The 14353-nt window shown below is 41.0% G+C and overlaps 1 protein-coding gene across 2 annotated transcripts; it reads right to left on the bottom strand.

Moving 5' to 3' along the window:
* Positions 1-3241: 3241 nt before the first annotated feature.
* Positions 3242-14278, bottom strand: fbxo8 (F-box protein 8). Of its 2 annotated transcripts, none has more exons than XM_042086818.1 (6): positions 14058-14278; positions 11421-11769; positions 8134-8260; positions 7325-7443; positions 6795-6991; positions 3242-5280 (listed from the first exon to the last, which is right to left on the bottom strand). In XM_042086818.1, exons 2-6 carry the CDS (start codon positions 11759-11761, stop codon positions 5093-5095), a joined length of 972 nt encoding a protein of 323 aa, XP_041942752.1. In that variant the 5' UTR covers positions 11762-11769; positions 14058-14278; the 3' UTR covers positions 3242-5092. The 2 variants fall into 2 exon arrangements, with proteins under 2 accessions (XP_041942752.1, XP_041942762.1); XM_042086828.1 differs by having other exon boundaries at positions 11421-11772; positions 14059-14278.
* Between the last annotated feature and the right edge of the window lie 75 nt (positions 14279-14353).

Here is a 14353-nt window from a genome sequence, read left to right as displayed (position 1 = left end):
GCATCTGGCAGCTGAGACGTAATCTCTCATTACCGCGCAATGGGCGCGCGCAGTCGACGCTCTGGAGGACACTTAGCTGATTCATTGATTGATATAAATGATGCAAAGTTCCAAACAAATGGATGAAGGTGGATAATATGAAATTGTGAGAAAGTGATTTGAAGATCGTGTCAAATAATCAGTCTTTGACATCATGTAACTTGCTTCTATATGATTCAATCCGTAACTCAAGATCAAGGTTAAATGCGTTCTTTTCAATATTCAGGCCGAAAAAAGGTTAACGATTGAAAAAGCGATTTAGACAACTCGCTGTGTATGAGCTATAGTGTAGCTAGTGATGAGTTTATTTCCCATTCCCATACATGATGGGAATCTTTTCTTTAAAGGTTTGGGTGGATAGAGAGGAAATTAATAGCCAAGGAAACCAATCAATTTGTAACATTGTAAGGGGAATTGTAAGGGGAATATAAACAAATTAAGATGTGATCAGTTAAACAATGGCCCATTTTAAACATTCAGTTTCTGTTTTATGTTAGAAAAGAACTGGCATCCCTACTTGATTGATTTTGCATAACTGATTAATAATTAAGACTGCATGCGTACACAATTCCATGGGAAATGAATGCTTTGAAAAACTAAACAACGAAGATATATTACCAGGAAAGTCTACCACCCGAAGCAATTATCCATTCTTAAAGGTAGATTCTAGCTGAGAAGGTGGTTGTCTGGGGGTGCAGGAAACAATTTAACAAACAGGGGCACTCCCATCTGATGCCCGCTATGCCTGGACTATGCATCCATTATGAGGACGGACATCAGAGACACGTCGACTCAAATAGCCTACTACCTCCATCAAAACGGCAACTGATTACAGTAACAATTCGCTTTTGAATCAAATACGCGCGTAAAGCTCTGACTAGACGTGGCACCAACACATGACCTACACCATATATTCGCCAATATCTCACAAAATTGCATTTTTTAATGTAGGCTAGACTACCAAATCCGATGGAAAATTTAGTTTTTCATGTTGTCGAAATGTTGTTAAAATTCTAAATTGAGTCTAACCAGCCCCGGTGCCCTCTGACATCGATTGGTGCCATTTTTAAAACGAGAGAATCCTATGCTATTTAAAGGATGCTTGTTTAATTGACATTTTACCTTATCTGACGAAATGCGGATTCTCCCCTCTTGCTGATACAGAAGACAGCCGATGCATGTCAAAACCACACAATATTCCCCATCCATAAATGTTAATGACAGCCTCATATATTCTAATTACCAAATGGATGCTTATTAGAGTGAAATATATTTGGTTATGGATTTGCGGTTTCAGTTTTGAATATCACCAACGTTGGCATCTGCTTGACATTTGGGCTGGATAATACATTGCGTGAGAATAACACCAAGAACGTGGCCAATTACTTTTGTAAACCTTGGGAAGAAACCATTACATCCCTTATAGCGAAATAATAAAAGGAGATACATGCGGTGCAGTCCACTTTTATTCTGCAGTGTTGTCATGGATAGAATGACAAAAATTCTGGCTGTGTTTTTCATTCGTGTAATTAAATCAGCATGATAACGTTTAAGACTTGATGGTCATCTTACCAGTAAGGATGCCAGGAGAAGCACATAAATCAATCCCCCTAGCATAGGCTGATAGGGCCTTTACAGTACGTCTCCTTAAACACCTTTTTCCTTCAGGCTCAGTTAATATGCTATTATTATTATTATTACGCTATTATTAGTATTATTATTATTATTATTATACCGACAATTCTGGGACGATTATTGAAATACTTTTATCCTCTCATATTCCGGCAGGCAACATATATCCCATCGCTAAATTGGTGTTGACGTATTAGCCTATTATTATTATTATTATTATTATTATTAATAATAATAATAATAATAATATTATTATTGCATAATTCCTTTTTTAAAACAAATCTCTTCTGCTTAGCCTATACCTCTCTCTCTGTAACTTGAACTCTTACCGATAGGCAACGCAAGGTGTCCCGCTTGATCAAATTGTCCTGACAAACTGCAGTTTTTCCGTGCACACGGACTTCATCAATCATGTCAAATTACAGCCCAACTGCCATGTCACCCAACCTGAAACAAATAATGTTGCAGACAAGCATCAGTCGAGGACAACCCCACAACTTTGTGCATGTCAAAACGCAGACGAAAAGCGTAGCCTATGTGACTTCTAACCAAGACAACACGGTAAAGAATAACAACTCGCGGTTTTAAAGTATATGAGAAACGTATTAACTAAACAGGATAACCTACATGAAACATTTATTGAAATTGATATGTCCTAGCCTAATATTGCCCTTCATGAACAACTTCAAGAGATAATATAGATCACTTTTTTTTGGTATAGCTTATTTATATGTTGGTATAGCCCTATATATATCTATAGTGAATCCAATATGTTGTAGGCCTATTCTTTGAATAAAACCTGAAGAAATATGATGAGAATGTTAATGGCAAAATCTATATAATTAATTTCACAACTAATGCGTTGAAGTAGGCCTATCATACATAACTGTTGCCATGAATAGTAGTTTTTATGGGAAACCATCATAACGTATTCGTTGTTTTGAATTATATAATGCTGAATAAAATATGTTATACATTTCAAGAGCGGCACCCTAATATATAGCCTACCTAATATAGAAGACAGAACAGAATATGCAGATCCCACATTAATATGACAACATTCTCTACTCCATATCCCTCTCAGAGGTCACGGTCCCCTCAGTAGCCTACAGCTAGCCTACTATAGGCCTATCTTACACATCATGTGAACACCTAGTGTTTCTATATGTAAAGGTCAATGAGACCTAAAACAGTTACTGGGACCCTGACTGATATACATAGGCAAGCCTTACTTGAACAACGCTAGCCATAAATATTGGTTACGTCAGCGTGGTCTCCTGTGAATTACTATGTGAAAAGCTAAAAAAAAAAGGTCTGTGCTTAGGGATTGGTCAGGAGGACTGGCCTTAAAATAAGTGCTTGTGGGTTCCCATCACCTCAGCCCTGGGTACAGTTAAAACACTCACCCTAATTTCACCATTTAACTTCAGATACAGGCCAAGCATTCTCTTACATGGAAAATAAAGAGAACCCCACAAATCCTTTCTCACAGAATAAATAAATAAATCGACTCATAAATCGACACATTCATCAGGGTATGTGCCTACATGAAGAGTTATCAAGCTTCTGACAGTGTTTTCAGAAAGTTTTATTTTTATACAATCTAAAAGTGTTTTAGTCCAGTGTAATTCAAAAACCAGTCTTGAATGTTATATCATAATTTTAGCAAGTTTGCCTTAGATATGCAGCTTGAACAACATGGCAATTTCCTACACAACCATGAGTCCTATGCATACAGAAAAACTAGCTGAAAATAACATGTTTATGCAGCAGAATATGCTGTTGCAATTTCTGTCGATCACAGCCACTTCATATAGCTCAAGATTAATCTCAATCACTTCCATTTGCAATGTGGAAAAATATGAAGATAGAAACAAGATTTCTGCTTGTGGTTGAGTATTCACACAACTACGTTCAGGTACAAATTTCAAAGAAGTGCAAAATGGAAGCTTGACTCCATTTACCGAGAGGAAAAACACAAGCATTTAGTTTAAAATACTTCAAAATAAAATTTTATGTTTATAAATCTCTATACTTAAATATATACATGATGTGCAAATAAAACAAAACAATGTTTCTTCAAAACTCAGTGAATGTTTTGTTGATGCTTGCATGTCAGTTCTGTCATCTCAACACATACCTATTGGCACTCTACTCGAAAAGAAAACAAACAAAAGATCTAAACCAAATCATAAAGTCAATGGTGAGAAGTTAAGTCCTTCAGATGTGCTAGACAGCAAGGTGAAAGGCTGGAGGGAGCATAGTAAAGTGCATTCTTGTTCCGAGAGCAGAAACAATCCTGTCTAGTCAAAGCAACTGAGCAACGTTAATGTTCCAGATGACTCTTCAAAGCTTTAGAAAGCAAGTGAGAAACAAAGAGTGAAGGCGATAGATGAAGAGACATACTGTATATTCACAGTCGGTGTTATCAAGAGCAGAGTGGGTGAGACTACAAATATGGAGGGAAAACCTAACCAAAGGATGAAAACATTCACTTCCTACAGTGCCACGTAGGTAACTTAGTGCTTCATTTACAAGGTGGAGTGGGAGAGTGGCAACAATCTGTAACAAGTGATTGTGAAGATGACAAGCACAAACACAAATTCTTCATTTAACACAACTTTGGCTCAATTCAAAACTCAAGATTCTGCCCTTAACTTCTTTTTTCCCCCCTCAAACCCCTCTTAAAAGAATAGAATGGAGGCGATCTATGGTCAAATGGCTGGGGCAAACGTTAAGGTTGTGTGTATCAAGTGAAAGCCCTCTTTCATACCACTACCAATCCTTCTGTTAAAAAAATATTGACATTCATTTAAAAACTGGAACGGAATATTCTCTAAACTCATAAATTATGAAACTCGCCGATCGTATATGTTCACTCTATGACTACCAGCAATAATGGTACTTGTAATATTCAGTTACAGCTGATTTTATAGCATGTGTCTGGAGACTCGGTTGTTAAGTAAGTTTGCTACGAACCTGTACGGTTAAGCTTTTTGCTGTTGTTTATACTGTATACTACTGCTGAGGATATACTGTGCCGTATTATGCCAGCTTATTAGCCTGTCTGCCTACTCTCCCTCCCACTGCGGGTCAACCCGCTGGAATTCTCAGTGCTGCCCTGTCTGTGTAGGTTACACCAGTATTGAAACACCAAAGCTTCCCGAGCCCGGGTGGGACAGACGTGCGTTGCTCCGAGTGCCCTCTCTTCCCCATAGCAGAGTTCTTCTCAGTGCTGTCGTTTGAAATCTTCTTATATGTATATGTATATATAACAATATATCTTATAGCAACATCAGTTGTTACATTTATATATATATATATATATATATATATATATATATATATATATATATATATATATATACATACTACATTTGCCAACTGCTCACTCTCTTGCTTCTACCAGCTGGGTTGTTTTTTAAGCGGCTACATGACCGATCAGGTAGATGTTGTCGTAGAGATGACCCACAAAGTCCTCGCTGATGTTCTGGGCGGCGCGGCGTGTGTTCCGGATGAACTCCCGCTTGGACATTTTGTTCTTGACGTGCGGGCTGGTCAGGTCGATGGACAGCAGGATGAGCGAGTAGCAGAGCACGTACACTGCATCTAAAGAAATCAAGAACAGAAAGGGGATAACGTTACCAGCCTGTGGTGTGTGTGTGCGTGTGTGCGTGCGTGCGTGCGTGCGTGCGTGCGTGCGTGCGTGCATGCGTGCGTGCGTGTGTGTGTATGAAAGAAAACAAGAGACAGAGAGAGGGAGAGAGAAGCCTGTGAGAGAAGAATTGTGAAAGACAACAAGGACATGAATGGAAGTATGGAATGAAAGGATGAGTAATAAAAGGGAGAGAGAGGGAGAGATTGCTGAAAGGACAGGGACAGAAGGGGAAATAAGCAACTGCTCTGCTGTGTGGTGAGAGAGCTGCTTCGGACGTTGAGGAGCAAAGAGCACATCTTCTCCAGTGATTACCAGCTTTAGCCCAAGTTTACAATAACTCAACCTTGCCCTCCTCCCCCTAGGTTGGTACAATCGCCCAGCCCAGCCAGATGTTGTTACAATGCTGAGCTTGGATTGGTTGGAGTGGTGCCCTCCTCTGCTAACACTTTAAGCCATCTGGATTACAGTGGCTTTAGAGGCCAATGACAGTGTTAGTACATGGATTTCCTACACATTCTCTTCAGTGGACAGACAGCACGGTAGAGTGCTGGAACACTGGACCACTGGTGCAGTTCTGCTTGTATCATAGTCAGCTGAGATAACAGGCATCATCAAGACCCCCCCCCCTCCCCACACACACACATACATATACACACACACACACACACACACACACACACACACACGATTTGTATCATGGTGACTTGCAACACTTGAGGCCCATGGTGGCACAAAAGTATGTAGAGAAAAATTACTACACATTTATCACAACAGCATCAACATCAGCATCAAAACTAATTCAAATCTGAAGAGGGTGGCCAACTGTGTAACTGCTCTAGTTTGGCTGATACTAGACCGATTCTCGTTTGACCATCGGCCTGTATATCCTTGGTTGTCTTTCAATTTCCAAGGGGCGTGAGCACTGGTGAAATTAAACTTAAGTTGCTACATTAAACTCTTACATATTGTAAGCTCTTATTGTAAACAAATGTTTTACATATAGTTGTTTACTTCATTCCAAAGAAAATACACATCCATGTTGTTTACAACTGACGCCATCAGCACAGCCATTGGGCAGTGCCAACCATCCTCCTCAGTGCCAGCCACCCCGCCCCATACCAGATAAGTGCTTTGGGGTGATTCACAATTTGGCTTCAATGGGAGAATTGCCCTGTGGAGCAAAGTCAGACCTGCGCCACAGATTGAAATACACCTGGGTTCACCGCGCCAACAACAGCATAGCAGACTTCTGCATTAAAAATCAAGGCGCTCCTGTGGGGCTTGTGTTCTGTACGTTCTCCACTCATAGAAAACAGCCGGATTTAATTAGCGGCACTGCCTTCACCCCAGTACACTGCTATTTGCCATGGTCACCCTATCGCTATGGCACCCTCACAAACCCCACCTAGCACCTTCAGGCTAGATAAGTATTCCCCTCTGGGGGCCAGGTGAAGCTTCCCCTCACCTGGGCTGAGGCCAACATCGCGCACCAGTGTGGGGTTACAGGCACAGAAGCGGTGAGAGAACTTGGTGATGAGCGTCTCCAGGTACTCGCCCCGCTCCTCTGGGGCGTGGATGTGCCTGAAGAAGTCCCGCAGCGCATTGGGCAAGAACTGGTTGCTGAAGTTGTGCAGTGTAACCAACTCATCTAGGACGTCTCTCCTGGAAGAACAGCAGCATTATAGTCATGGATAAACTCTGTCCATTAAGGATATCTTCATATTCTCTACAAAAAGGACTTGGCGGAGGAAACTTCCCACCCTTGCCCGTCGGGGAGTTCTTTGCCTCCGCCTTGTCCATTAATTCTGTTTATTGGGACACTTTGGCAGCTGTTATCCCTTACATATTTACAAGTTTTACAATCTACCATAAGTACTCTACAGTCTATAGGCCAACATTATTTTGAGGGATACATACTCTAACTTTTTTATCCTGATTTTGCAAGCATATAGGATGAAAATACAAAAGATTATCACAAAGGGAATTTTACTACACCGTTCATCGAGATAAATCCGCAGCATCTTCCAGTTCAGCGTTCTCGTGTAAAATATGAACTTGGCTATTTCCTGCGGGTGGTCGACCAGGATGCCTTTAGACATGAAGTAACCGATACCCTGAGGAGAGAGAGACCCACATAAACACACACACACACACACACACACACACACACGGAGCTAGAAGGATTAGGACATGAGTGGCACACAGAAAACCAGACACACCATTTTGGTCCAAGAGAAACCACAACTATCACATGGCTGCTAAGTGCAGGGGAAAAGTGGTGCTAATCCACTTAATAGCGCAGGAGGAATTGTCATGAATGATCTGGGGCTGCAGTTACGGCCTCTCGTGAGGGCCTGCATGGGTGTGCAGAGCCACTGGTGGAGGATAAAGCCGTGGGAGTGCATTTATGGGAGGTGGAACACATGCTCCTAGTGATATGAATTGGGCTAAGGGCTATGTAGCGTGTGTTTGAAAGGGAGAAATTGCTTTCAACAAAGTATTTGAAATGTAAAATCATTAATAAAATACAAAACATGAGCAAATTTGTATCACAACAGACAATAGCTAGCAACCATATCACTGGCTTGTAATTATTAATTAAGCAGTAGCAGATGAATGAACTTATTACAATCTAAGTGAAGGCCTGTGGTAATTCAGTTGAGGCTGGTTTTAATCCTTGCAAAAGTCTAATATTGTCATGCAACTTAGCTTATTTTACTTCAATTGTGCTTGTGATCTTTTACTATGGTAATATATAGCACCATAGAGAAAAACAATAGTGGTGGTGTTTCAAAAGATCTCACCTCCTGTGGGTTAGCATTGAATGTCAGACTTCCTTCATCTAGCTGCATATAGAGCTTCCTATAGGAGAAGCCTGCGGGCACCCTTCTATTGTATATGGAACAGTGACCCCAAGTGGACTTGCACAACCTTCAGGGCAGAGACAAAAAAAAAATCAATAATACCTCTAGCCAGAGAATGCAGAGGGGTATACTATGGAGCAAGGTTACTGGTTTATCCAAGTAACTTTGGGAGTTACCACTAATCTCAAAACAATACGTCACTTCAGAAGCAATACATACAGTAAAGCGTTATTTTAAACATCAGTGGTTACTCCCAAAGTTACCAGAGTAAGCCAGTAACCTCCCTTTATAGTATAACCCTCAGCAGTATATATTCAGAATTAAAATGGCCCCAAATCATCACATACCCTTCACCATACCTAGAGATTGGCATGGTTTTATTTCAGTTAGCCTAATAGCTGGTTTGCTTTGCATTAAGAGATGATCTTATGGAAAGTACCCCATGCCAATCTCTAGGTATGGAGAAGGGTATGTGATGGTGTGGTGCTATTTTAATTCCAAAGGCCAAGGGAATTTTATCAGGATGCATAGTATCCTGGTTCCATAAAATAACAGGCCTTTAAAATCTGCCTGCCTCTATGGGAATTTAACATAGGGGTGTGTATACGTATGCCCCCTGTATTTTAAGGACAAACATTTATTTATTTAGGATACATTATTCATTCACAAAGAAAATTGGTGTCCTTAAAGGTTGGATTTTCCCTAATTTTTTTATTAAGGCATTAAAATCAATTTCCAAAAGATGATTTTTTTTTTTATTCCTCTTTTTAGTCAACTTTAGCATGGGTTCCCATACTTTCTTGCCACTGTATATACAGCGGGGAAAATAAGTATTGAACATGTCAACATTTTTTTCAGTAAGTATACTTCCAGTGAGGCTATTCGCATGACATTTTCACCGGACATTAGTATTAACTTAGGTAATCCACACATATATAAAAATCCAAACATTACTGTCTAAAAGTAGAGTTATGAGTAAAAAAGTGGAATGGCACAGGGAAAAAGTATTGAACAGACTAAGAAAAAGCAGTACACAAAGGCAAGGAATGGCACGGAACAAACTGGAATCTATAAGTAGTTAGAGAAATTATCCCTCTTATCTGTGCAAATTTATATTAGCTGGGTTAGTACATACTGGTATGCTATAAAAAGTTTTTTTGTTACCAAGGTGTCACACAAGAAACATTTCATGATAAAGGGTAAAAGCAAAGAGCTCTCCCAAGACTTTTGCAACCTTATTGTTGCAAAACATATCAATGGGACTGGTTACAGATGTACTTCAAAACTTCAGAATCATCCAGCGAGCAGTATTGTAGCCATTATCTGCAAGTGGAAGGAACATCACTGCATCATCAGCTGGCTATGCACAGGATCGCCTTGCAAGATTTCTGACCAGGAAGTCAGAAGAGTAGCCCAAGAGCCAAGGACCACTCGGAGAAAGCTCCAGAAAGACTTAGAGGCAGCAGGTACAATTGTTACAGAGAAAATCATAGGTAATGCACACAACCGCCATGGCCTCTATGCACGCTCATCCCGCATGACTCTATTGCTGAAGAAAAAACATGTCAAAGCTCGTTTCAAGTTTGCTACACAACATTTGTACAATCCTATGAAATACTGAGAGAATGTATCCTGGTCAGGCAAGAGCAAAATGTAACTTTTCGGATGTCATACTACACACCATATTTGGAGGAGAAATGGCACTGTGCATCACCCTAAAAATACCCTACCAACAGTGAGGTTTGGAGGTGGTGGAATCATGGCTGTTTTTCATCTTATGATACTAGCAGACATACAATTGAAGGAATGATGAATGGAGTCATTTTGTTCCGGGAGAATCTTTACATCCACCAGGATGATGAGGATGAGACATGGCTAGACCTTCCAGCAGGACAATGATCCAAACCATTCAGCAAAGGAAACTCTCAACTGGTTTCAGAGAAAGGAAATCAAGGCCCTGACTTCAATCCAATTGAACAGTTTTGGAAGTTAACTAAAGATCAGGATTCACAAGAGGGACCCCTGGAATCTTCCATATTAAAGGACTATCTGTTTAAAAGAATGGGCCAAACTCACACCAGAATACTGTGACTGATTAGTTTCATCATACAGGAAATGCCTTGAAGCTGTCATTACAAATAAAGGCTTTTCTGCAAAGTATTTCAGAAATTTCAGCAGGCGTGTTCAATACTTTTTTCCTGTGTCATTCCACTTTATTACATATAACTCTACCTATGGACTTTAATGTTTGGATTTTTTTTATATGGGTGGATTATCTGAGTTAATCCTAATGTCCGGTGAAAATTTCATGCAAATAGCCTCATTGGAAGTATACTTACTGAACAAAATGTTGACGTGTTCAATACTTATTTTCCCCCGCTGTATATTTTGAATGTGAGACTGCAGAGAAGCTGAGCAATTTTGTCATCTTAGTTAGTTATACGATTACATTGACTACCTCACCCTTCGACGTGAAGTACATGTGCAGAGCATGTGCAGACCAAAATACATATAGACATATCCACCTAAACTGACGAGCCTGACAAGTATCGCAACACCTCCATTTATCACCCATTTCGTCTGAAAATTCTAAAACAACGATGGTTTTTAATATTTCAAAATAGCATTTGATAAATGAAAATTACATTTTTCAGTAGCCATATGTGTGTAGATTTGAACAAAATCTGGTTTGGTTCTTATCGGGGCTTTTACTGCCTGAAATATCCGATTTTGTTTACCGCGCTCGGCGGCTAGTGCTGCCCTGGTGGGTCATCTACTTCCACCCTTTCAACAGCACATTAACGGTTAGACTGAGAATTCTCGTCGCCACCTCAAAATTCCACTGGAGCTCCAAGTGGATTTGTACACGCAGCCTGACAAGACTGTTTATAGCTCTTCGACTCACGGTAAAATGTAATTTTTGGTACATAGCTAATTTAGATACACTTATGGTGTGGGTGCTTGCGTTTCTTTAGGAATCCGCCGTCTTGGTTTGTATAGAAATGAATAGTAAGTGACACATATACGTAAGAGGACGGAAACACAGGGCTGGTGGTAATAGGGGGCGATCTGATACGACTGTAAATAAGGAAAAAAAAAAGATATCCCTCTACCTTTGCATCATAACCTAGTCTAGCAAGGGACAACATTCTACATCCAAACTGACCAGTGGCTAGGTTAATGTAGATTTAAGTTAAAGTGAGAAGGTGTGTGTAGGTCTCACTGACCCTTGCCACAGGTACTCATCGTTGCCCAGGTCTTGCCACACGCAGGAGGCCAGGCACAGGTCGGTGGCATTCAGGTAGGACAGGATGGTGATGCTGAGCTCGGGCGGGAGCATCTCCAGGTCGATAAAGCCCTGCTCGCCCTTGCCCTTGCGCACGCGCAGCAGGTGGCTGATGTCGGAGCCGGGCACCTGGCAGTGCGGTGCACTGCGGCGAGCGGCGAGGTGCTCGCCCGCCGTCTGCCCCATTCTCTGTGCCTCACGCTCCTGTGGCAGGTAGCACGGATCACCAAAGTCCTGCTGCAGCTGGTGGTTCCTCGCCACCCTCCACAAACCCTGACCCATCTGCAGATCTGCAAGACAGGACACGGCAGAAGTCACAGGTGAAGGAATTAAAGCTGTGCAAAAAGCTACTTTTAAGCACATTGTTTGCTGTTCACATGGACTGTGAGAAATAGCCTATATGGACTATAACAATAACACACTGTCACAGACTATTGTCTTTAAACAGTGTGATCTGTTTCTGGTAATATTCTAAATGAATGATGTATCTTGGATTTTCATTTTAGGGGCATCTATGAGAGTATTCCTAGCGTTCTGCAAAATGAGTATATTCCAGATTAGGCAGCTTTGTTATTTGTTTATGACGCAGTAACAGTAAAAAAGGTCTCTGTAAAATCATGTTATATCAAGCATCTCCATTGCAGTCATCAGGAAAACATCGGCCTGAAACAAATCATAAAGAAAAGCATCAAGCTGGCTACAACAAGATGACTTCTGCATGATTTGTTTTCCCTCTGGGCCTTTCATAATTTCCGAGCAGCATCAGCTGCTGAACGAAGCTCAGTCGATCTTTGCTTAATATTGAGAATATGGTCTATCCCTCCAGGCCGAATCCATATTTGATATCCGGATCTTCAGCTGAGTTTATGTTACTGGATTCCTTCTCACCTATGTGACTTTGACAATGCTGCTGCTTGTAACTCCTTTCAGAATTTAGCCGCCCAAACATAGCAACAGAAGAACTGGATGCCCATATTAAAATGCTCACATTTCATCACAATTAATTTTGCCAATTGTCTGAGGTAACAGGAAAAGCTGGCCAAGTATAAATGAATGAATGTCCATTTAGCACCAGATTGAATTTGCTAGGTGAGGACTTTCTAGACCTTTTAAATGCTCACTCAATTGTTCAATGTGCAGCTGAAAAAATACACTGTCTGAGGAACTCCTCACACTTTCTCTGCATTACAGCCATGACTTAGCCTAATGCTTCCCTTTTCAGCCATCTAAACTGTTACCTCATCCGTCGAGACAGTAACAAGGCTAAGCCATTTAGGCCTTTTATAAGCGGCAGCAGCCATTTTTGCCTCGTCTCATTGCAAGCAGAGGGCCGGATTGAATGCAGCTTTATTTTCAGTGCAGTAGCACACTAATCCTCTCAGTGTTGTGGTTACACCACTCTCAATTCTCTCATCTCACTCCTGTAGTGCACGGGCCTGTTGCTCTGCTCCAGAGCGCCGCTGTTTCAGTGTGTGTGTGTGTGTGTGTGTGTAGACTGCTGTTTCTCTGATGGTGCTTTGGCCATGAAACTTTGAGTTGAACATTGGGGGGGTTGAGCCCCCACTTCATCATGATGACATGATTGTTAAAGGTTTGGATTGGTTGATAACCCACTTGGAAGAATTCTTGACACAGTCAGTTATTACATTACGTTCTTTACATTACATTAATTTGACCGGATGCTTTCTTAAAGGGTAGGCCTATGTTCTGTGTGCCTCCTTGACCTTGTAAAGCCATTTCTCTTGTTAGTCAGCATTCTCCACCAAAGCCAAGACTGGAGCTAAGTGATATGTATCATGCCTGGGCTCAAGTAGTTCAGCAAGTTATTCAGGTCCTGTTTACAACTGCTTAACTTCAAAGTAGCTGTTAAACTTCAAAGTAGCCTGCACATGTACCCTCCCTTCCTTGCAGTAGCAGTAAACATCCTAAAGTTAAGGTATCACAATAAAAAACAATTATTTGAGACATTTGATGGCAGACCTTGAAACATTCGAGGTAATGTGTTGTCTATGACAGGAAGGATGAGTGGACTGTAAACAATAAAGGAAGGTTGCATTACAATACTTTGCTGTGGGAATGCATGAATCATGCTTATGAATACCTAGTGTAAATCACAATTGTTTGTCAACACTGAATCAGGACAGATGTATCAAGATGCCTCTATGGGACAAAATAAACAATAAAACAGGCGAGTATTTTTTCCCAACCTCGATTTGCATAACCAAATAAGGTAGCTGGCATCTGCTACAAGAAAAGTAGCCTATTGTTGATGTGACGTCTGCTTGCATTGTAGCACTACCAGTCTATTCGGTTAATTTCTATAATACGACCATCATATTCGTAAAACTGTTAGAGGTAGCGTACAATGCATGTTTTCAACTGTGAATGAAGTTTAGGTTTCTAGACCTTCCAGACTGTATGGCCATATCACGGTAGATAGACGCACAACACCCGCCTACCTGTTCAGTCATTCGAAGAAAGATTGATACGACAGGAAACGACAGTCTATGATTGGCTGAACAGACTGTCATTAGTAACTCTGTTGCTGCGTTTTGAGTAGATAACCAGAACCACCCACCTGTATTTATGGAATATTCTACCGCCGCCGCGACGAAATCCTGTTCAATGTAACCACAACGTCTATAGGAATAGTCCTCTGTCCTTTATCAATCTCCACGGGATGTCATCGTAACAGAATGCAGTGTCCAATTACACAAGATCACTACAGTTTGTGGAGACACTTGTGTTCTGTCACAGTAGCTTTAATCTCCCTCGTCACTCACTCAACATACAGCTTCCTCGACTCCTCCTTCTACTCTCCTCCCTCTTTTGCACGCACTGAGTTTCACATTTGACGTTTTCAGAGCGCGTTTG

Source organism: Alosa sapidissima, chromosome 1 (genome assembly GCF_018492685.1).
Source record: "Alosa sapidissima isolate fAloSap1 chromosome 1, fAloSap1.pri, whole genome shotgun sequence".
Lineage (NCBI taxonomy): Eukaryota > Metazoa > Chordata > Actinopteri > Clupeiformes > Clupeidae > Alosa > Alosa sapidissima.
The sequence above is the reverse complement of the archived record's forward strand: the minus strand, read 5'-3'. Positions and strand labels throughout refer to the sequence as shown.